This window comes from Anabrus simplex, chromosome 2 (assembly GCF_040414725.1).
Source record: "Anabrus simplex isolate iqAnaSimp1 chromosome 2, ASM4041472v1, whole genome shotgun sequence".
Classification (NCBI taxonomy): domain Eukaryota; kingdom Metazoa; phylum Arthropoda; class Insecta; order Orthoptera; family Tettigoniidae; genus Anabrus; species Anabrus simplex.
The window spans coordinates 647,014,982-647,039,999 of NC_090266.1; the positions used below are offsets into that span (position 1 = coordinate 647,014,982).

The 25,018-nt window shown below is 38.0% G+C and overlaps 1 protein-coding gene across 2 annotated transcripts in view; it reads left to right on the forward strand.

Moving 5' to 3' along the window:
• LOC136864306 (cell cycle control protein 50A) overlaps positions 1-25,018 on the forward strand; it is a 290,752-nt gene that overhangs the window by 83,520 nt on the left and 182,214 nt on the right. For both annotated transcript variants that reach the window (XR_011017824.1, XM_067141117.2), the window contains exon 3: positions 962-1,111. Coding sequence is in view for 1 of the 2 variants with exons in the window: in XM_067141117.2 (XP_066997218.1) it covers positions 962-1,111 (150 nt within the window). In the remaining variant the exon portion in view is untranslated. The remainder of the gene's footprint in view (positions 1-961; positions 1,112-25,018) is intronic.

Consider the following 25,018-nt stretch of genomic DNA (forward strand, 5'->3'; position numbering starts at 1 on the left):
AGAAGAGGGTAATTTACATGGGGCAATAAACTCATCAGTGGAAGTTTACAAGGTTATGATTAGTTGTGACATGCAATGATTTCAAGGTGAGAGGTGTTAAGACATTACATTATATCATATAATGCTAGCTGCAAATACAGGCTTATTGAGGAACTTAGTTCATTCATACCTACTTGCAGAAAGGCATTACTGTGTTGCTTGTGTTCTTCAGAATCTTTCAGTTGTATATTTAACATACCATGTAAGGTAGATATCACTATAATGCCTGCGAAAACTGCTATGTGAAATACTTCAGCTTAGAACTTTGGCCAGTATGGTTCTGTCGTCTAAGGCACAATATTGTGCAAGTAATACTAAAGAATTCTCTTTCTTAATATGTGCTGCAGATCAGTATTTCTCCGACAGCATCAGTCGCATAGCCACTTTTACAGACTCAACGATGATGTTTTTGCGTCTTTATTTTTACTTCAGGAAACAATCAACAGGTGAAAAGAATGTAAGGTTATGTAATGTACTGATCCCCCTGCCCTTACTAACCTGTCATTTTGTGTATTCTGTGTGTTTGTATATCACAATGAGCAGGCCAGTGAATCAGTGTATTCAAATGTGGGAAATCATACAGACTCATGGGTGACAATACATCCCACTCAGGAAGTTGCATATTCCTTGATATAATTACCCAAAGATACAGTACATTCCAATAACTGGCCATGCAGTTGCATGTATTATGACGTTTCAGTATCCATCTCTATATGTTGGTGTTACTCATCGCTTATGAAATACTCTTCAATTTCTTTTGAATCTGAAATTGAATTAGCACTCATGTATGATTATTTTGTCTTTCTACACAAAGTGTTATACTATAAAATATAGATGCACAGATTAAAAACTATACTATAAAGATAAAAAATATCAAAATCTAAAAATAAGTTAATCACTACTAATCATTATTATTTTACAGGTCAAGGAAAAGGTTATAGACTACACAGATTGTAGGCGTACCTTCAAGAATGGAACTGTTGCGGAGGAGACATGTTCTAAAGTTTTGGAGAATAATTCATCAGCACTTTGTGAATGCCGTATTGACTTTGTTTTGGAAAAGGATTTTGAGGTAATTGACATTTTCTTTATGCTTCTAACGGCAAGACTCGTATGGTTGTTCTCAAGTAAATGCATGGCCACCCTATTTTAGGATTTACTCATCATTTTTGAAAGACAATTTGGGAAAATTTATTAAAGTTATCATATATAAATCATAAATATTAATATAATATAATATAATATAATATAATATAATATAATATAATATAATGAGCTTCACTGTTGACAAATGTGAAATGAAATTCTCGTGATAGTTTTAAAGGATACAAATTCAGAAAATTTATGCTGTCAAACTGTGGTTTGTTTGAATATAAAAATTTTAAATTTGCATTTATGGAAGAATTTATATACTAACCTTGTTTATCAAAATAAATTGTATTTTTGTCTGAAAGTCACATTGATGAATTTTTGAATCTGTTTTGTGAAAGGTGTTCATACTCATGATGCCCTACCTCGATTTTTTTGCCTCATATATCGTTCATCTCAACCAGTGTTTACTTGGGAGTATTTTCTTGTCGACTTTAAATTCTTGTGTGTATTGGTGTGGTTTTAGGCCCCAAAGGAATTGTCAGAAACAGGTTTTGAGTATGCCCCAAGCAGTTGAGAAATATTGCATGAGTTGATAGATATTCTTAGGTTTTGTAGATCTACAGAAGGCATAAGACAGAATACCAAGGGAAAAGTTTTAGGCCTTACTGAGCAACTGAGAGTATGGTATCAGAATTAGATTTCTACAGGTAACCAATGGCATTGTTAATAATCAGACTGCTGTGAGAGTTGGTGGTAAAAGAGCTCTTACTTCAAATTTATCACTGTTATTGTTTATAGTTTGATAGGTGATTTACCAAAACCACGAAAGGTTGCACAATACAGACCATGTAACTATAAGCTTGCATTCAGGAGATCATGGGTTCAAGCACTACTATCTGCAACACACAAGATGGTTTTCATTCGTTCGCCATTTTTACAGCAGGTAAATCCTAGAGCTTTCATATCCATTATCTAAGTTACTAAGTGGCTGAGAGGGATTCAGTTGTATAGAAATGTCGTAAAGTTTTTTTTTTTGCTAGGGGCTTTACGTCGCACCGACACAGATAGGTCTTATGGCGACGATGGGATAGGAAAGGCCTAGGAGTTGGAAGGAAGCGGCCGTGGCCTTAATAAATTAAGGTACAGCCCCAGCATTTGCCTCGTGTGAAAATGGGAAACCACGGAAAACCATCTTCAGGGCTGCCGATAGTGGGATTTGAACCTACTATCTCCTGGATGCAGGCTCACAGCCGCGCGCCTCTACGCGCACGGCCAACTCGCCCGGTGTCGTAAAGTTTAGTCTATGCTGAGACTCAGTCTTTTGTGCAGTCAGAGTCCAACACTTTGAGGCTAGTATCTTGAAACTTGAAATGAATACAGGTAGTATGACTTGAAATCAACATTTCTGATTTGAAGAAACCTAATAAAATTGGAATTAACATGTTGGATAAAGCTATGTATTCGAAATGGTTTCAGTGGTGGGGTCATGTGAGATGAACGAAGGAGGATGGGGTACCTTGGAGAGTAATGAACTCTACCAGGGAGGGAAGGAGAAGAGGACACAATGGAAGTTAGATAGAGGGGTTTAGTTGATTTGCTGAGGCCTGCAGACAATGTTTATTGATATGATGGTGGTGGTGCTCTTCATGGATAAGCAATAAAGAAAATGATGGAAAAATAGAGAAGATTCAACTCACATGATGTGTTGTTGATGTTGTTCAGAGGTGAAATTTAATGTCAATTTTGATCAAAATAATGAGATTTCAACAAATTATAGCCTTATCAACTAATTGTTCGAACTGATTTTTCATAAAAACAAAGAAAATATAACATGCCTGTGGTATGAAAGGCACAGTGGGAAGAAATTATGAAGAAAAATGCAGTAGTGTAAAGAAAAGGTAATTATCCTCATACATACATACATACATACATACATACATACATACATACATACATACATTATCATTAAAGACTGTTATGGCTTTAAGCGTTCAGTCTGCAAGCCTCTGTGAATTTACTAAATGTCGCCACAATCCTCTATTTGCAACTATTGATGTAGCCTCATTTAGTTCTATACCTCTTATCTTTAAATCATTAGAAAGCGAGTCTAACCATCGTCGTCTTGGTCTACCTCTACTTCTCTTACCCTCCATAGCAGAGTCCATTATTCTCCTACGTAACCTATCCTCCTCCATTCGCCTCACATGACCCCACCACCGAAGCCGGTTTATGCGTACAGCTTCATCCATCGAGTTCATTCCTAAATTAGCCTTTATCTCCTCAATCCGAGTACCATCCTGCCATTGTTCCCACCTGTTTGTACCAGCAATCATTCTTGCTACTTTCATGTCTGTTACTTCTAACTTATGAACAAGATATCCTGAGTCCACCCAGCTTTCGCTTCCGTAAAGCAAAGTTCGTCTGAAAAAAGACCGATGTAACGATAGTTTCGTCTGGGAGCTGACTTCCTTCTTACAGAATACTGTTGATCGCAACTGTGAGCTCACTGCATTAGCTTTATGACACCTTGATTCAATCTCACTCACTATATTACCATCCTGGGAGAATACACAACCTAATTACTTGAAATTATCGACCTGTTCTAGCTTTGTATCACCAATCTGACATTCAATTCTGTTGAATTTCTTACCTACTGACATCAATTTAGTCTTCGAGAGGCTAATTTTCATACCATACTCATTGCACCTATCTTCAAGTTCCAAGATATTACACTGCAGGCTTTTGGCACAATCTGCCATTAAGACCAAGTCGTCAGCATAGGCCAGACTGCTTACTACATTTCCACCTAACTGAATACCTCCCTGCCATTTTATACCTTTCAGCAGATGATCCATGTAAACTACGAACAGCAAAGGTGAAAGATTACAGCCTTGTCTAACCCCTGTAAGTACCCTGAACCAAGAACTCATTCTACCATCAATTCTCACTGAAGCCCAATTGTCAACATAAATACCTTTGATTGATTTTAATAATCTACCTTTAATTCCATAGTCCCCCAATATAGCGAACATCTTCTCCCTCGGTACCCTATCGTATGTTTTCTCTAGATCTACGAAACATAAACACAACTGCCTATTCTTGTCGTAGCATTTTTCAGTTACCTGGCGCATACTGAAAATCTGATCCTGACAGCCTCTCTGTGGTCTGAAACCACACTGGTTTTCATCCAACTTCCTCTCAACGACTGATCGTAACCTCCCTTCCAAGATGCCAGTGAATACTTTGCCTGGTATACTAATCAATGAGATACCTCGATAGTTGTTGCAATCCTTCCTGTTCCCTTGCTTTTGTCCAATCTGAAGGTACCTTACCAACACTCTATGCTAATCTTACTACTCTATGAAGCCATTTCATCCCTGCCTTCCCACTATACTTCACCACTTCAGGTCTAATTTCATCTATTCCTGCTGCTTTATGACAATGGAGTTCATTTACAATCCTTTCCATTTCCTCAAACGTAATTTCACCAACATCATTTTCCTCCTCCCCATGTTCGTAACACCACAAGGAAGATTTCCTTTTACGTTGAGAAGTGTTCAAAATATTTCCTCCACCTCTCCATTGATTCCCTGGGATCTATTATGAGTTCACCTGAATTACTCAAAACACTGTTCATTTCTTTTTTCCCTCCCTTCCTATGATTCTTTATTACTGTCCAGAGAGGTTTCCCTGCTGCTTGACCTAGCCTTTCCAGGTTATTACCAAAATCTTCCCACGACTTCTTTTTTGATTCAACAACTATTTGTTTCGCTCTGTTTCTTTCATCTACGTACAAATGCCTGTCTGCCTCGGCCCTTGTTTGAAGCAATTTTTGATAAGCCTTCTTTTTACGTTTACAAGCTGTTCTCACTTCATCATTCCACCAAGGTGTTCGTCTTTACCCATCTTTACACACAGTTGTTCCTAGGCATTCCCTTGCTGTTTCTACTATAGCATCCCTGTATGCTACCCATTCTCTTTCTATATCCTGAACCTGCTTACTATCTACTGTTCGAAACTTCTCACTAATCATATCCATGTACTTCTAATTTCCTTGTCCTGGAGATTTTCTACCCTTATTCGTTTGCAGACAGATTTCACTTTCTCTACCCTAGGCCTAGAGATACTTAGTTCACTACAGATCAGATAGTGGTGTGTATCATTGAAAAATTCCTGGAAAACTTGTACATTCCTAACAGATTTCCTGAATTCGAAGTTGGTTAAGATATAGTCTATTATGGATCTGGTACCCCTAGCCTCCCATGTGTAGCAGTGAATAGCCTTATGCTTGAGGAATGTATTCATAACAGCTAAACCCATACTAGCACAGAAGTCCAGCAAACGCATCCCATTCCCATTAGCTTCCATATCTTCCCCGCATTTATCAATCACCCTTTTGTATCCTTCAGTTCTATTTCCAACTCTCGCATTGAAATGGCCCATTAGCATTATTCTATCCTTGCTGTTAACCCCGACCACGATATCGCTCAATGCTTCATAATACTTGGTAACTTCATCCTCATCTGCACCCTCACATGGTGAATACACTGAGACAATTCTCGCCCTAATTCCTCCAGCTGCCAAATATACCCACATCATTCACTCATTTACGTGCCTAACAGAACCGATGTTGCGTGCAATGGTATTCCTGGTCATGAAATTTTTCAAGTAAGTAAAATTTCATGTAAAATAATATTTGCATCCTTGTTAATCCATGGACTGAATAGTGATGCAGCTTTTCACACTTAACTTCCTTTTCTGTTAATAATTTCATGTTCACTATATTAGCTTCCCACATGATTGACCTGTGTTTAATATTTCTGCCCTAGCAACAGATTTAGGATTTCTTCAAGCATGTACTCGGTCTTGGGAACATACTTGATTGAGTGATGTAAATTATTCCTTCCTTCAGCCATTCCAGAAATTGTTTTCCATTGTTTCTTTGTTTCGCTTTCTGGTGAATGCTGGAGTAGTAAGTAGTAAGTCATGATGATCTCCTCACAAAGGTGTACCGGTACTAATTATAACGAATTGGATTTGAATAAACCTTGGGTAAACCTCGACTGACAGAGGTTAGACGAAGACTTCTGGGAGGAAATGCTTCCAATGCTGACTGATGTTAAGAATACATAGCTGATTTTTGTTTTGTTTATGTCTTACTCAGTGACTAAATACAGTAAATTCTCATTAAGACTTTTCTGCAGAGACAAGGAAAGAGAATGCATCAAGTGAGAAAACATACTATTGAATACACAAATAAAAATTATCCAAGAAAACCTTTTCACTGGGGCTTGTTATATAACATTGTATGAAAATGTGTGTAAAGCACCAAACAACAAATATTTAATATTTGGACTGGAGTCCATAAAAGTATCAACCTATTACTGCAGATCACACTCTTCCTAAAACAAATGTTAGTTGAAAACTTATATTTTGGTACAGTGGGTTATTACACATTGCTTTCTGGTCACACTCTTTGCCCATGAATTATTCAGAGATTACACTTGGCCATGTGCAAGAGAATGACTTTGGCCTCCTCTTGAATGCGACAACCCTTTGACCAACTTGAGTCAAAACTTGAATATGCGAGTTTCAACATTTGCACCCCATCTAGGCATATGCGCTTAAAGATGCAGATGCTTGTCCGCTTCCTGCATTTCAATTTTGTCTTCCTTAGTAAGCAGTTTCATGACTTCCTCAGTATCCATAACTTGGCTGCCTCAAGACAAATATGCACCACGCTAGTCAACTTCACATGGTTTTCTTCCTAATCTGTAGGTAGGCTATTATGTAACAAATATTTACTATCCTTTTGCTGTATCACTCAACACAGAATAAATTTTTAATTTCTGTCTGGAGTGCGAAATGGAAGCACAAACAGGCTCACTGGATTATTGAGTAATCTCACTGCTAACCAGCAAGCAAAATTGAAGTTTCCTGAGGCTAACAGTTTGCTTCCCGAAGGTGCAATTTACCCTGTGAAGTTCAGGAATTCAAGGCCTTTATCCGTTATCGTGCAGTTTCCCCAGCCTGCCTCCTGTTGCAAGGGCTCTTGCCTCTGTTGGAAATTATGATCCTTTCACAAGGGATGACGAATATTTTTCGGGCTAGGAGAAATGTGATCATACAGAGAAGTAATAAAAAAATTCATGATGTGGTGAGATACCTTTATATAAATTAATATGATGGGTATCAGAACTTCAGATTTATGACATGCTATGCAAGAAAACGTCTTGGTGAGGAGCGCACAAACAAGGTTTCTCTGTGCCGGGCTGAGTGACTCAGACAGTTGAGGCGCTGGCCTTCTGACCTCAACTTGGCAGGTTCGATCGTGGCTCAGTCCGATGGTATTTGAAGGTGCTCAAATACTTCAGCTTCATGTCGGTAGATTTACTGGCACGTAAGAGAACTCCTGCAGGACAAAATTCCGGCACCTCGGCATTTCTAAAAACTGAAAAAGTAGTTAGTGGGACGTAAAGCCAATAACATTATTGGTATTAGGTTTCTCTGTATTATATTTCCAAAAATATAGAAGTTAGAGTGGTATAGGACTGAGCTCGATAGCTGCAGTCGCTTAAGTGCGGCCAGTGTCCAGTATTCGAGAGATAGTGGGTTCGAATCCCAATGTCGGCAGCCCTAAAATGGTTTTCCGTGGTTTCCCATTTTCACACCAGGCAAATGCCGGGGCTGTACTTTAATTAAGGCCACGGCCGCTTCCTTTCCACTCTTAGCCCTTTCCTGTCCCATCATTGCCATAAGACCTGTCTGAGTCAGAGCGACGTAAAGCAACTTGTAAAAAAAAAAAAAAAAAAAAGGTATAATTTGCACTTTATTATTATTATTATTATTATTATTATTATTATTATTATTATTATTATTATTATTAACTTTTCTTCTCATCCCCACTTGCATGGAAAAAGGTTGGTATTTAATTGAGGGCTACCTCTTAAATATATGAGGTCTTGCAGACCTTTTTGTAGAACTTTTTGTACTTGATAATTCTTACATGCAAAGTTTGAGGATATGTTTAAAGGTTTAGATCAGGGGTCGGCAAACAATTTTTATAAATTGTAATTAAATATTTTACACTCTTATGGCTTTAGGTAGGTCATTACATGTTTGTTTGTTTGAAACTTTTTATATTTAGGTAGGTCTATATAAATTAAGAAGAGAAACAAGTTTTCACAAATTTACTAATAAAAATGTAACCTAATACAAATGCTAACTAAACTACAATTGTTATTTGAAGCCTACTGTATATTTACTAATGAGATAAATGACTTTTTTTTTTTTTAACAGATAACATTGGGGGTCAAAATTAGTACATACTCCCTATCATCAAAATAGATTGCAAATGTTCATCTGTTCACCTGTATTGGGGTTTTACATATTTCACCTTTGAAAATGTATTTTCACACAGTAGGTACTACCAAATACACAGATAAAACCTCGAGCAAATGACCTTCGTTCACCCCTTGGAAGATGCTTACAGAATTCTGTTAGATTCTTCTCTTGGAATTGAACTTTTAGCACATCATCAAACTGCAGATTACTCACTTCCAATTGAAGTTACTTGGAACACCCTCACTTGTACAGTAAAATGGATTTTGAAATATGAAAATGTCCTCTGCACTTGCATCTAGATCTGAAAAACGTTGCTAGAACTGTTATTTGAGCTCGGGAAATATATCGCCTACGAATTTGTATGGGAATGGAGATTTCACATCGTCTTCTAAATTTTGACAGCATGGGAAATGCATGCAGCATATTTACATGATTTGTGACTCAATCAAAGCCAGTTGTTGTCAAGACTTCACTGCAGTATAAGAGTCGCATATTGCACTGTTTTGCCTTGTATTAAAAAAAAAAAAAACTAGTTGCTTTACATTGCACTGACAGATCCTATGGCAACGATGGGATAGGAAAGGGCTGGGAGTGGGAAGGAAGTGGCCGTTGCCTTAATTGAGGTACAACGCCAGTATTTGCCTGGTGTGAAAATGGGATACCATGGAAAACATCTTCAGGGCTACCGACAGTAGGGTTCAAAACCACTATCACTCTTTTGCCTTATAGTTTCAAGTTGAATCCATTAAGAAAACCTATGATATCACAGTAACAAAAACTAATTTTCAAAGCCATTCAGTGTTAAATAATAATAGTTGAGGGAGGTTGTCTTGTTGAAAAATTTCAATCTCTGCTCTGAGTTCAAAATATCTTAATAAAACTTTATCACTACTGAGCACTGAAACTGCTGTATGGTTGAGCAAATCAGGATATTCAGCTTCCACTTCTGACAGAAAATTATGGAATTGACGATGGTTCAGTCCACGAGACAAATGGAGTTCATCATTGACACAAATGGTTAAAAAACACACGATTGAATCAGATACTTACCACCAAGTACCTGGTGGTGAATAATATAATGAATACTTTGAATTTTCACGAGCCTTGAAAATGTTTCCAACTAAGCCTTTGCCTGTTCCACACGTTTTTACCACCATTACTAGTGACACATTTTAGCTGATTCCACTTCAGATTGTACTTCATTAACTTTTTCTCAACTTCCTTGAAAACGTTTTCACCTGTAATTGTTCCCGCCGGGCTGAGTAGCTCAGACGGTTGAGGGGCTGGCCTTCTGACACCAACATGGCAGGTTCAATCCTGGCTCAGTCCGGTGGTATTTGAAAGTGCTAAAATACATCAGCCTCGTGTCGGTAGATTTGCTGGCACGTAAAGGAACTCCTGCAGGACTAAATTCCGGCACCTCGGCGTCTCCGAAAACCGTAAAAGTAGTTTGTGGGACGTAAAGCAAATAACATTCAGTCACTTCAAAGTTAGCATTGACTCCTCGAATATACAGCAGTAACTGTAATGGCTGTAGACATACAAAGAGCCAAGGAATACTACTCAAAATCATTTTCCTTGTTAATTAGTTATTTACTGATATTGCTCCCACTGTACTCAACTCTTTCACTGTTCTTGCAGAGATGCTGATAGTAACTACTCGTTCAATTCTTAATCATACACTCCACCTTTACAATACAATACAAATTGTCTGTCTTTATTAAGACAACATTAAAGTTCCAAACATGTTTCATCCTTTATTACGACATCTTCAGTTGAAAAACAAATGTACAGACCTTAAAATTGTAACAAGGATATTGAACATATTAAGTATAAAAATTCATTGACGATTGTGTCCAGCTAAAATGCGAATTATGAAACATTGTGTCATAATACTAAAATACCAGTGAATTTAAAATAGCACAGATGAAAATCTGAGCCTGCCTGTCTGATGAATAAATACTTGATGCACTCATTGACTGCTGTATAATTGTCTGTAATGTGCACAGACTGTAGCAAGTCTTTTTACAGCTGTCTGTTGGTGTGCAGTGCCAATAATAGTAGCAGCTTTATTATTAAGTTTTTCCTGTATTTCTTCAAGTTGACTTTCATCCTTTATATAAATACATGTCTTAAACCTTGGGTCCAAATGTGTTGCTTCCTAAAATATATTCATATTGTGGCACTTGTTACAAAGTTTACTTTTCAGTTCTTCACATATCTTTTCAAGGAATTGAGAAATGTTCAATCTGTCATATTCCAACTCTCTCAGCCTTTGGTAATGGGTTCAAAGATTTCTACTTACCAATTAAATCTTTGAAAGAGTAACGTGCTTTTCATTGTTGACTTCCCTTTTCATTTTATAGAATTATCATAGAATTTCAACAGCTTTCTCGATAATGTACCAGTCCACGAACCTACTGCGCTGGCGTAGCAAGGGGATAGGTGATACTCCCAGATGGTGCGTCCCAGGTGGTGGATAGGAGGGTCCAAACCAGCTTGCCAGAGAACTTGATCGAAATAAAATAGCTCTCGCTGACCAAACACACAACCCCCTGTGGATGGGGGATGCAGACGAAGAATGCGCCTGCGGTATCCCCTGCCTGTCATACAAGGTGACTAAAAAGGGGCGACCAAGTAATGATTGAATTAGAACCATGTGGCTACTTGTAATTAATACCATCACGTGAGGAACACCATGGGTCACCTATACTTGCGAGTAGTACCACTATGAAAGATAGGAAAACTTAAAAGTGTCCACCTTTTCAATACAAAAATGTTATAGTTTATTTATAACATATATTTGCACTTGGAACTAGTTTCGACGCTGTTTGGCGTCATCATCAGCCAAAATGTGGGAAATAGGCTAGCATGTAGACATATATATTACACAAGGCGTTACATTAAACAATACACATCCTACAAGGAGACAAAAACAGGGACGAATACAGAAACAAATGAATCGTTGAGAAAGCAAAAGTTATACATATTAAAAACAACCCTAACCACACATCCTGCAGTGCGAAAATATTCGCCCTGAATGATTCCTGAATACAAAACACACGCGCACACACTTCTGAAGAGCTAGCAGGCAGGAAAAAGTAAAGTGAAACCTTAAGAGTTCTTCTGAGAAGAGTTCATCATTCCTTCCATGCTCCGACCAACTAATGAAGTCTCCCTTGAGTTCCCGATAAACATACACAACAGGAAACTCTCTCTCACTCTCAACAATAGCCATAAAGACCAACGGTAAATTTCACTTTAAATATTGTGCAGAGACGTGAAAGCATGATCCTGAACATGATATAACTTCTTCATTTAACCCAATTTTTTACACAAGGTGTTACATTAAACAATACACATCTTACGAGGAGATAAAAACAGGGACGAATGTAGAAACAAATGCATCGTTGAGAAAGCAAAAGTTACATATTAAAAATAACCTTAACCACACATCTTGCAGTGCGAAAATATTTGCCTTGAATGATTCCTGAATACAAAACGCACGCGCACACACTTCTGAAGAGCCAGCAGGCAGGAAAAAGTAAGGTTCTTTCCTAGACGTCACTGAAAACCTCTATATTCATTTAGACCAATATTTCAATCCCAACCTAAACTTAAATGATATCTCAGAGAAACCAAAGATCCTATTCGACTTTCTCATTGAATTTTTCAAAAACATGAATATCCCGAAAAACAGATCTGTCTTTCAGATTATGCATAATACTTTGTCACGCCACACACTTTCACCACATCACCCTCCATACTTCCCCTCCTTCCACTCCTCCTCCCCTACCGCTCCTTCCCTCTCCCCTCCTAATCCAACAATGGCCGTTCCCCAGACCTAAACTATCCAACATGCTCTGTTCCTCTTCATCTCGCGCCATAGCTTTACCGCCTTATGTCCCGCAATAAACATCATAGAAACCTGCCCCCACCCTACACGTAACGCTGCAACAATACACCACAAATACTGGCACAGTCAACCTCCAAACTCTCAGAAAAGGTATTCCTTAATACCAATTTTATATTCTTGTCGAGCTGAATACCGGACCTGTGAAGATTACAAGATTATTTTGTGCATCTACAGAATGGTGGTGTTAATGAAGCTATGTAATATAGAGAGAGACTTTCAAAGGTGGTTAAATGAAGAAGTTATATCATGTGCAAGATCATGCTTTCACATCTCTGCACAGTATTTAAAATACAATTTACCATTGGTCTTTATAGCTATTGTTGAGAGTGAAGGAGAATTTCCTGTTGTGTATGTTTATCAGGAACTCAAGGGAGACTTCATTAGTTAGTCGGAACATAGAAAAAATGATGAACTCTTCTCAGAAGAACTCTTAAGGTTTCACCTTACTTTTTCCTGCCTGCTGGCTCTTCAGAAGTGTGTGCGCGTGCGTTTTGTATTCAGGAATCATTCAAGGCAAATATTTTCGCACTGCAAGATGTGTGGTTAAGGTTATTTTTAATATGTATAACTTTTGCTTTCTCAACGATGCATTTGTTTCTACATTCGTCCCTGTTTTTATCTCCTCGTAAGATGTGTATTGTTTAATGTAACACCTTGTGTAAAAAATTGGGTTAAATGAAGAAGTTATATCATGTTCAGGATCATGCTTTCACGTCTCTGCACAATATTTAAAGTGAAATTTACCGTTGGTCTTTATGGCTATTGTTGAGAGTGAGAGAGAGTTTCCTGTTGTGTATGTTTATCGGGAACTCAAGGGAAACTTCATTAGTTGGTCGGAGCATGGAAGGAATGATGAACTCTTCTCAGAAGAACTCTTAAGGTTTCACTTTACTTTTTCCTGCCTGCTAGCTCTTCAGAAGTGTGTGCGCGTGTGTTTTGTATTCAGGAATCATTCAGGGCGAATATTTTCGCACTGCAGGATGTGTGGTTAGGGTTGTTTTTAATATGTATAACTTTTGCTTTCTCAACGATTCATTTGTTTCTGTATTCGTCCCTGTTTTTGTCTCATTGTAGGATGTGTATTGTTTAATGTAACGCCTTGTGTAATATAAATGTCTACATGCTAGCCTATTTCCCACATTTTGGCTGATGATGACGCCAAACAGCGTCGAAACTAGTTCCAAGTGCAAATATATGTTATAAATAAACTATAACATTTTTGTATTGAAAAGGTGGACCCTTTTAAGTTTTCCTATCTTCCATTCTCAGTTCAATACGGACAAAAATGAAATTCTTAGATTTAAATAGTACCACTATGTTAGGTAAACAATAGGTTTGTGATTAGTAGCAACAGAGGGTGAATCATTATGGGTTTTACAGTACCTGTGATTAGTACCATTATATGCAGAACACCACGGCTTTCTGTACCCTGGTGGGGTGTCAGCTGCGTCATTCAATTAGAATTATTTATTAAAGGAATATATTTCATATTCACTATGCTAGAATATCAGACATTATATGTTGTAGGCCTACCGGCCAGTTTGAAAGGTTTTGTGAAACCTACACAGACTTCTGTCTCCACTAGAGATTATGAAACACAATAGCAAGCAAAATTAGTATTCCGAAAACTCTTACCAGATGGAAAGAGAATGGGGTGGTTATTTCAGAATCAACGGAAAATCCAGAGCCTGAGGGCCAGGCGATATTTAGAACAAGGAAAATACGTCGCGCAAGATTCTTGGAAATGGCATCATTGGAAATCCTATGCTGAGCCTTGTATTGCAGTTGGTATTTATGATGATGATGATGATGATGATGATGATGATGCTTATTGTTTAAAGGGGCCTAACATCGAAGGACATCGGCCCTCAGTTGGTATTTAAAGGAATAACATGAGATTTCATACTCCCGCTTAGCTGTGGGCCAATAGTAAAATTCACTGGGGAGGAGCAGTCATGCCAACATCATATTATAGGAGGCGCTATAAAAAGTAACTTTGCGTATAGAATTAATAAAGAAAAACTGAATACAGATTCGTAATCAGGAAAATTTTAGAAGCATCCCAATATTAAAAGTTATTAATTAATGAAGATTTACTGTCATAATTCTTAGAAATAAATTAGTGACGCTATTCACTGATTGGTTGAAGGCAAGGGACGCGACATGTAGCGCCAAATTTGCCCGCCAAGAATACAGGAGCTAAATTCGCAATTATATTAATTACTAGCGATAGAAATGAGTTGAAATTTTACACAGAGGCAAGAAATATATTATCGCATCAGTGTACTGGAGTGGGACATTGATGATGATGATGATGATGATGATGATGATGATGATGATCAGTGTACTACAAGTTTAAGCTACAGGCCAGTCTGCATGTAGTTAAAATTGGAAATTGGAGCTCCTCACTCTATCATGACCTTTCGTGAACCCGGAGAGTGGTTCACATAAATACCAGTTTGGGCGACTGATAAGACACTGTGAAAGTTATTAGAGCCATTGCTACGTCAGTTTGTGTAAACTACTCTTGAAATTGCGTATTCAGACCGTCACCACGCGTAATTGTACGTGTCACCCAGACTTAAAATTCTGTATTCAGAACGTCAGTACGTGTTGCCCAGACACTTGCTAAAGTTTGTTTAAGCGGTCACTTTGTCATTAGGATAATATACCCAATCGACTCCATAAAGTTTAGAGTCACCTGCGGTAATTGCCTACCGGAAAAGTTATAGCAATTCATAAACATTTGCAAAGACTTGCAGATTCAGAATAAGACCTGATCAGTCTCGCGGACATTAATCGACAAGAACGCAAATATTACAGGAGTGCCGAGTTCGGAAACCGAGTGCGTGCCGGGCCGTTAAGGTGATTGCGTTAATATAATCAGTTCCTAAGTTCCGCGAAGGAACAAAGATATGTATGTGTAAATTACGTGGGTCAGACATACAGTAGGCCAGAAGTGTATTATTTCATTTAAATAAGTTCTGAGTGTAAAATTGCCATAAGTTAAAATTTTAATACGTAAAGTTCTTAAGTGCATTGGATTACTTTTTCAAGCCAACAGAATGCAGTGCTAAACCGCGAAGGGCCATGAGGCTTTTTGTCTGGTCTAGCAGACTACAGGCTGAGATGAGTAGAAATACCAATTAAATGATGTAGATTTGCTAAACGTTGACGGGGGGGAGATCGTATCTTTTAATATGTAACTTGAACGTCAAGCGATGCTGCTTCACGGCTCGTACAATTCAGGTAGACAAAGGGACAAATTAAAATGTAAATAATTATGTCAAGCACTCATAATATTTTTGATTATTTTAGTAGAGTAAGTTAAGGTTGATTTTGTTTTATTCAAATGCTTGAAGTGTTCATGATTGTTTGTATGGGAGTATGTTTCACTTAAAGATACATTGAGATTCATATTAAAATTGCTCCAGAGATGTTTTTCTGACTTAGGTCAGTTTCTCATAAATTTTATAGATGTTAAGGCATGTTTTAAGATTATCCAGAGGTACAGGGTTGCCAGTGAATTTCAGTATTGTGGGACTGGATTGAAGTCCGTATGGTGCCGTGAAGTTTTGCCAGTAGACGTCAAATAGAATAATCATTAGAAGTTTCGGAGTGATAAATGGACTGGTTATGAGTGTTTAAAAATAATACTTTGTGAATAAGGCAATGCCCTGATTTTATAGAATGATTGCAAGTTAAAGTTAAATGTGGAGATAACATGTGGCACATGGAAGCCTTTAATTCGAGTAGTAAATTTGATTTTTATCTTAATTGTTGATTTAATATTTTTTGATGCTATAATAATCATAACAACATGGTTTAGAAGTGATAGAGGCACTTGTATATGATGGTCACACTATGTTGAAGGCCCAGAGTGGGTTAAGCCCATTTTTTATTTTGGAAGTCGAGAGGGACAGAAATCCGGCATGTAAAAAAATTGAGTTGTACTGATGTTCATGATAAAATAGATTAACCCCGAGGCCTATGTCGATGTTATTTGCTGATTCCAGTGTTATGAGTGTCAGAAGAGTCCACGCACAGAGGATTAGTTAATGAATAAAATGTTTTGAAGAGTTCCAGTGGAATAAATGGACTTCAGATGAGAATGAAGGAATAAATTAGCACTCGCATGGACTGGATGGAGATTCCCAGCTGCGAGGTGTCATGGGATTTGAGATTTATCTTGGGAGGACATGGTGCCCCCATAAATTACAGTACGAAATGAAGTAAGGTTGCGGTTCGAATACCGTTATTGTGTCCCAACCGATGTGAAATCGGATCTTTTTTGTTCATATGGGAGTTAACATGGGTGACTAAATTATAAAGATTGGAAATTAAAATTTCAAATTAATAATAATAATAATAATAATAATAATCCAAGTAAATCGTGTCTTGCTTAGTGCCAAACGAGACTGGAACCGTAAAAGGTTATGCATTAAATATAAGAATAGTTAACTGCTGTGTAACAAGTGAAATTAATTTTTCATAATAAGAATTTGAAGAAGTATAAGAAGAATTTACGATATTATTTCTGAGTATGATAAAAATGGTGAAAAATGAAATAAAAATATTAAATTGATGATGATTAAGTGTTATGATAATAATAATAATAATAATAATAATAATAATAATAATAATAATAATAATAATTTCGTGTGGCTATTTCTAGCCGAGTGCAGCCCTTGTAAGGTAGACCCTCCGATGAGGGTGGGCAGCATCTGCCATGTGTGGGTAACTGCGTGTTATTGTGGTGGAGGATAGTGTTATGTGTGGTGTGTGAGTTGCAGGGATGTTGGGGACAGCACAAACACCCAGCCCCCGGGCCATTGGAATTAATCAATGAAGGTTAAAATCCCCGATCCGGCCGGGAATTGAACCCGGGATCCTCTGAACCGAAGGCCAGTATGCTGACCATTCAGCCAACGAGTCGGACATGATAATGATGATCTCCACTGATGAAAATAATAATGATGATGATAATAATAATAATAATAATGAAAACATTAAAAAAAAAATTATTTCAGATGATGATGACAGAGATTAGGGAAGTCACCTGGTGAATTGACGTAATAAAGTCGAGTTGTTGTAAATAATAAGCTAAGTTTATGATGTTAAATGTGATGGCAAATCCCTACATCTGGACCATTAGGTTAGAGTCCCTTTGTAGTCTCCTTCCGTTAACAGTAGCATATTTTTTTTAGGAACCCGGGGACGGTATTGTAAAATCTCGGGTTGATCTCATCTCAATAAAGGTGGAGGCGATGACATAATTCATGTGATCGCACCCACCTTGCCAACAGGTAAATGGTCTCTACCATAATTGGTCGTGGTGTTGTCATGAGGGTCGTGTTTCAACCCTCGGCAATCAACGGTTCAACCATCCAAGTGGATGGGTGGTCTACAGTGTCAAATTTACTATGTAAATTTTCAGGAATGATTTGCCAAATTATGGGCAAAATAAGGGTCAATAAATTTTTGTGTGCATTCCAGAAGGTAATTTAAATAAAATGCTCCTTAAGAATTTGCAAGGAAACAGTTCCAAGTTCTTGTAGAATAGTAAACCCTTAGTGACCGTTTAAAATAACCGCCCCCTTTCCTAGGAAGGAGCCTACCAATTTTTCCCTTTGGTCTGTTTTAATGTGATTGTATTTGTTTTTATGATGAGCATTAAAGTTAATAATTTGAGTGCCCTATTCAACCCTGTAGTACTAAGTAGATGGCGCCCATGTATTTAATTGGAGATTCTGTATCTTCATATTTTTTTTGTTGTGTATAATTTGCGGTAGATTCGAACCGTAGGTCTTGAGCGAAATAAAATAGCTCTCGCTGACCAAACACGCAACCCCCTGTGGGTGGGAGATGCAGACGAAGAATACGCCCGCGATATCCCCTGCCTGTCGTACGAGGTGACTAAAAGGGGCGACAAAGTGATGATTGAATTAGAACCATGAGGCTACTTGCAATTAGTACCATCACGCGAAGAACATCATGGGTCACCTTTACTTGCGAGTAATACCACTATGTTAGGTACGCAATAGGTTTGTGATTAGTAGCAACAGAGGATGAATCAGTATGGGTTTTACAGTACCTGTGATTAGTACCATTATATGTGGAACACCACGGGTTTACGTTGCCTGTGATTCGTACCATTGTGAGAAACACCATGGGTCTGGGGGTTGTCTGCGATTAGTACCACTATATTAGCGACACCGTGGGTCTGCGTTGTGTGATTAGTACCCACTATGTGAGGAACACCACGGGATAAGTATGATTCCCTGTGATTAGTGCACCTATGTGAGGAACACCATGGGTTTGCGGTGGGTGTGAGCGGTGCTGTAATGTGAGAAACACTATAGGTCTGCATTACCTATGCGTATTACATTACCTGTGAGTAGTACCACAATGTGTGGAACACCGTAATTCTATGTTACTCATGATTAGTATCGCTGCATGAGAAATACCATTGTTCTTTTTTTCTAGTAATAAGTACCATTATGAGAGGCCATTAATCTGGACTTTGGACCCCTTTAGACAACAAGCATCATCGATTCAGGATTGTGCTTTGGAAGCAGCCCCTTGGTCAGTAGATACTAATGTTTTAAGATAGTTTCTGGGAAGGTGGGGCATTGCAGGTCGTATCCACTGACATTTTTAAAAGTTCATAGTTATTGTTTGTCACTTTTCTTGGATTTTACTCATTGGATTAATTTTGGAATTATTTTTAACTTTTAATATTGCGAGTTGGATCCGCTGATTATTTTTAATTCATATTTATCAATTCATTCTTCATGTTTTGAATTCTGGTCAGGGGATGAGTTTTGGACTTTTAAATTGTCATTACATTTCATCTCATTTTGTACCACTAGGGGCCAATGACCTAGATGTTAGGCCCCTTTAAACAGCAAGCATCATCATCGAATTACCAGTCTTCATTGTTTAAAGCTTCCACGGAATCATTGTTCATTATTTGCAAGAGTACTTTGTAATGGTTCCTTGGTCTGAAGGACTCTATTCAACATTTCATATGTCGAGTTCCTCTGTGTTGGATTGTCTTACTTTAGAGTCAGAACAGGATAGCCCAACTATTTTTTAAGTACTGTGAAATCTATCCAAGGTTTGTGGCCTCCTTTTAAAGAATTCAACAATACTTTTTACCTTCTCTCTTGTTGGTTTTATTTCTTCCAGGCTGATCGTGCTACAAGATTCAAACTATGCGCCAAACACAGAATTTGCTGCCACTTGTACTTTTGAACCACACTAACCATATTTGGAACATTAACTGTTGTTCTGGCCATGATTTTGTCTTAAGACCCCATTTTATTACCACTTTTCTGAGTTCTTCAGCAGTATTATCTTCTGTATATCTTCCTACAACCTTTGAGTAGGACAGGAGCTTTGAAGAGAGTGTGCCATGCCTTTTACATATGTAACAAGCAGTAACTGCTGTATACTGTACTTTTCATTTTTCAATGAAGTTTACTCATCTGTTGTGAGGACTACATAAAAAGCATTTTCTGACACATTTAGCTTTGATATCTTGCATTGTGGTGTCATAGAGTTTGTTAAAGAGACCATTTGAAAGTATTTTATGGATTGGGGGACTATAATTAGGGTTCAACATCGATAAAAATGTCTGAAACTCCTCACACTCAACTAAATTGAGAGGTCAGAAATCTTTTGCAATCTATTTCAACAGCTTCTTTTTCTGAGTTGTTGACATTGGCCTGAATGAATAGGCTTGTATTCTATCTTGTTTTAACCTTGGTAACTTCTCTTTGCCTAATGTCCTTACTTGACTTTATGATTGGACATTCTTGTTGTAGTGGTGTTGGTGTGGTAGATGATGTTGAAACAGCTTCCATTAGTGATGCAGGATAATAGGTTTGTCTAATTTTTTTGAACAGATCTGGCAGGCATAGGTCTTGAAGTTTCAGTTGTTGCCTTTTCATCTTCTGAGTTATGATGCACCGATACGAACCTACTTTGAATGCCTGTTGCCAGTTGAAGATCCCTTTACAGACAAAATAAAACATAAATTGCATTTCACTCTGTCCGGCTTTATTCTAGTATTAAAAAAAAATTCCAAACAGGACTCATATGAAACATTCTGCAAAGTTTGCGATCTTTCGTATGATATTTGTTAGTAGGCTTCAATGAAAACATTCTTACAGAACAGTTGAAAACAAAACAGAACATATTAAGTGATCCACGTGTACCAAAGGCCAGTGGCTGGTACAACGGAACACGTGGAACTTCAGCACTTGGCATACTCTGATATCAGCAGTCAGCTAGTAGGCGAAGGGCGGTGCATAGTGATGCCTCTGATGGGATAGCGAGTCACTTGAGAACATTTCGAAACAACTGACACTCACTGTTCCAGAACAGTGGAATGTAACTGTGCACAAGCACAGTGTGCTGAAACAGGGACATAGTGCCCAAACCTAACAAGGTCAAGTCATGATGCTTTTAAAGATTTTGGGCCACGTTAGTGACGAATCCAGAATGCCTCTGTTCAGTTCTCTGCGGTTATATGCTTGTTGAGCATGGATATTCTGAGTGAAGTTGAGAGTAAAATAAAAAGTTAATCACATGCATTAAAAGAAAATAGTGCTGGGAAGAATGAAGTATGGGAACGATTTTATGTTGCTGTTGATGACGGGCAGAAAACAGAATTTGTGCAAAGCAAAAGAGGACACTCCCTCTTACAAAGCTCAAATATTAGCACATTAGCAAGGCATAAATTGCATTCGTTCACCTTCGAGTCAGGTTAGTGCTTCATGCAGTTGTGTTATTCCTAGCTCTAAAAACCATAAAATAACAGAGGCTTGTTTTAAAATGTATGCCTTACACAAATGCCCTTTCAATGTTGTCAGGTACTGGGTTTCAAATGTAGCAAAAGAATGAATTAATGTAGGAAATGATTTTGTTAAAGTTAATGGGTGTGAGGTGTTACAGCACCAGACAATTGTTTCCTGGCGATATCATGAATTGGCTGATGCAGAGATGCCAGCTATTATGACTCAGTCATAATAATTACGAATTACCCATCACAATTACGCCTTTACGAATGACACACCACAATTTACAGTTTTTTGCTAATTTTGAAATGTAAGTGTATGAATTGTTCAAAAGGATACACAAGGAGTGCCATTACAGCTTGAATTCTCAGAATATTCTTTTTGGATTTCTTACTAATCCTGTTCCGCATTAAAAATATTTCGAATTTTCACGTGCCGAATGCAGCGTGTGCTTCCAGTACCAGAAAAATAAAACAGAACACATTAAATGATTCACGTGTACCAAACGCCAATGGCTGGTGCAACGGAACACGTGAAACTTTAGCACGTGGCCTGTGAAGTGGTATATCATGCAGAGTTGTTGTCTTTGTTCGTCACATGATCAGTTCTTTTGTCTTTGTTTTGGCGGCAAAGTGGTGGCAAACTCTGTTTCATTGTGAATACTGTGTGTGTGACTGTTGAAGTATTTATTGCGATTTTGGTTGCCAAATCTACATATATTGCTCTTCTAGGATATGCTAATCGTGTGTTACAAAATGTGAAAAGTTTGAAATAAACAATGAAGTGATTTCTTGTGCAGGAAAATACGTGTGGTGACGTTACCATGACTAATGACGCTAGTAGGAAACCAAAAATAGTTCAAAAATTTAGGGAGGAATACTTGAAAGAATGGTCCTGTTTACAGCGTTCTTCAAAATCTCTTTCACACGTGTTTTGTAGTGTGTGTAGCTGCGATTTTTCAGTTGCGCATGGTGGGCGAGATGACTGTCGTAAACACGTGGCTAGCAAAATTCGTACAGATACAGTTAAGCTGAGGGACACAAACAAGAATTTAACTATTGTTGTTAAATCCTTGGAAGATGAAAGTTCACTAACAAACATGGAGTTGCTGCTTATGACTTTTCTTGTTGAACACAACTTGCCTTTAGCATGCAGTGACCATGCGGGACGTTTATTCAAGAAAATGTTTCCCGATTCAAAAATAGCTTCGAAGTATGGTTGTGCAAGAACAAAAATGGGAGCGCTACTTAAAATTTTGGCTTCTACATTTGAGGGAAAGGTAACAGAGTTAATGAAGTCCCAGCCCTTTGCCCTGACAACATACGGCAGTAATGATATGAATGACAAAAATCTCTACCTATTAGTTGTGATGCTTTTCGATGGGGAATCTACGCAAATTTCAACGATAATTCTTACAATTCGGGAATCCAACGACAGTTCAGGCAAAGGAATATTCAATGTTTTAGATGATGATCCAAAGAAGAGGGCGATTCCGCAAGATAACTGTGTAGGTTTTGCATGTGATAATGCAAGTACTATGATTGGTGTTTCCAAAGGTGTGAGCTCCTTTATTTGTGAAGAAAATTCTAATATTCGTGTGCAAGGCTGTGCTTGTCATCTTGTACACTTAGCTGCTCAAAAGAGGTGCAGTGCTCTTGTAAATGTTAAATATTGAACAGTTTTTAATTGATATTTATTACTATTTGCTGAAGAGTTCAAAGAGGCAAAATGCTTTGAAGGTATGCCAGGAAGTCTTCAGTGAAAAACCTCACAAAATTTTGAAGTATCTTTCTACCATGTGGTTATCTCTTCTACAGTGTGTATCAAGGTTCTTAGAACAGTGGAACCCTTCTGTGAATCAGATTCTGACAAGGCCAACTCAAAATTTCTGAAAGTTAAGGAACAGTTTGAAAATCCATCTACTAAACTTTACCTTTTGTTTCTCAGCTTTGTTCTTCCACTTTTCGACTCCTTAAATGTATTCCTCCAACAAGAGGCACCACTTATTCATAAATTTCATTCAAAGTTATGAATTTTTCAGTGACCTTATTGTTTGCTTTGTGAGAGCTACATTGAAAATGATTTGTTCTGATATGAGACTGTTCTATACAAAAACATGAGTACATTGTCAAAAAATGGCCAATTAGGGAGAAGTTTCTCGAGCATGCTGAAGTTGCTGATGTTTTCCAGAGGAAATCCACAAGTTTTTTATCAATAGAATTTATGATTGACTGGTTTCCTAAAATTCTGTTATCAGATGAAATTGATTCTTTGGAAACCGAGTTTAGTCATTTCCAATTTGATAGATTCCCTTTTGACAAGGATGAAAGGGCCGACAGATTTTGGTTTGAAATATCGATGATCACTGATGCTTCAGAAATAAGGATGTACCTTTCACTTAGTAAGCTAATAATGGCTATTCTTCTAGTACCCCATAACAATGCTCCAGTGGAAAGATTTTTAGTTTGGTGAGGAAGAACAAGACTGAATTCCAAGCTAATATGAACACCGAACTGTTAAGTGCTCTGTTAGTGCAGAGGATGCACATGGTATCAAAAGAAAAAGCATGTCTCCAGTGTACCTTTACCAAACAGGAACTACAAGTTGCTAAGGAGGGAACTACAGCACTCAGCTAAAGAAATGATCTTTCAACCTCCACTCAGATATGTACTGCAGATCACCTGTTACTGTAAGTAAGAATCATACACTGTTTATATGCCAGTCTTTGAATATGTTACATTTGGTTGAATTGTATGTTGTTCATTGATTTTTCATTGATGTGTAAGTTAGTCGGATCTTTCTCAAAAGTTGCTATCTCTGCTGATGATATTTGTCACTCTGTAATACCAGAAATTCGTGATGTAATGCAATGTTATTCTTGTGCCTCAACTACAGAAATGTGGATGGATGATTATGAAAAGAATCATTAATGAGTGGGTAATACAAAATGGAGTTCTTTTAACCTTCCTCTTCCCCAATGCACAAAAGTCTGGTGAAAGCATTAAGAATTAATCGATCAACTTCCAGATTTACAAAAAGGTTACGTTTGTAAAAGATCAGGGTGCGAATATTAGGATGGCCTTAACATTTCATAAAGGCTGTAACGCAAATGCCTTGTTTAGGGCATTGTTTAAATACAGTTTTGCGGTACACATTCAAAGATAATTTTCTTAATTCTCAGGTGCAGGACGAACAATACATATTTGTGGAAACATAGAAACTTGTGGCCTATTTCAAATGTACAGGTATAGGTAATCGTGTTGTACATAGTCTGTATCAAGATGTAGAAATCTGGCATAGCAGAGGGAGAGGTGATGCTCCCACGTGGTGCGTCCCAGGTTGCAGATAGGGGGGTCCTAACAGCTTGCCAGTGGACTTGAGGGAAATAAAATACCTCTCGTGTACCAAACACACAACCCCCTATGGATGCGGGACGCAGACAAAGAATACACCTACGGTATCCCCTGACTGTCGTAAGGGGCGACCAAGGGGTGATCAAATTAGAACCATGAGACTACTTGTAATTAGTACCATCACGCAGGGAACACCATGGGTCGCTTTTACTTGCGCGCAGTACCACTATGTTAGGTACACAATAGGTTTGTTATTAGTAGCGACAGTGTGTGCTTAGAATGCATTTTACAGTACCTGTGATTAGCTGGCCATACACGAACATATTTTTTCGCAGGCCTCGCCTTTGGGGCCAGATCCGACAGACCGCCTGCCAGGCGTGACCTTCAGAGACCTGGCCTGCTGCTCGCCATCAGCTGTGACACCAATCCTATCGTGTTGTGCAACATAATCTGTCAACATTCCAGACCCT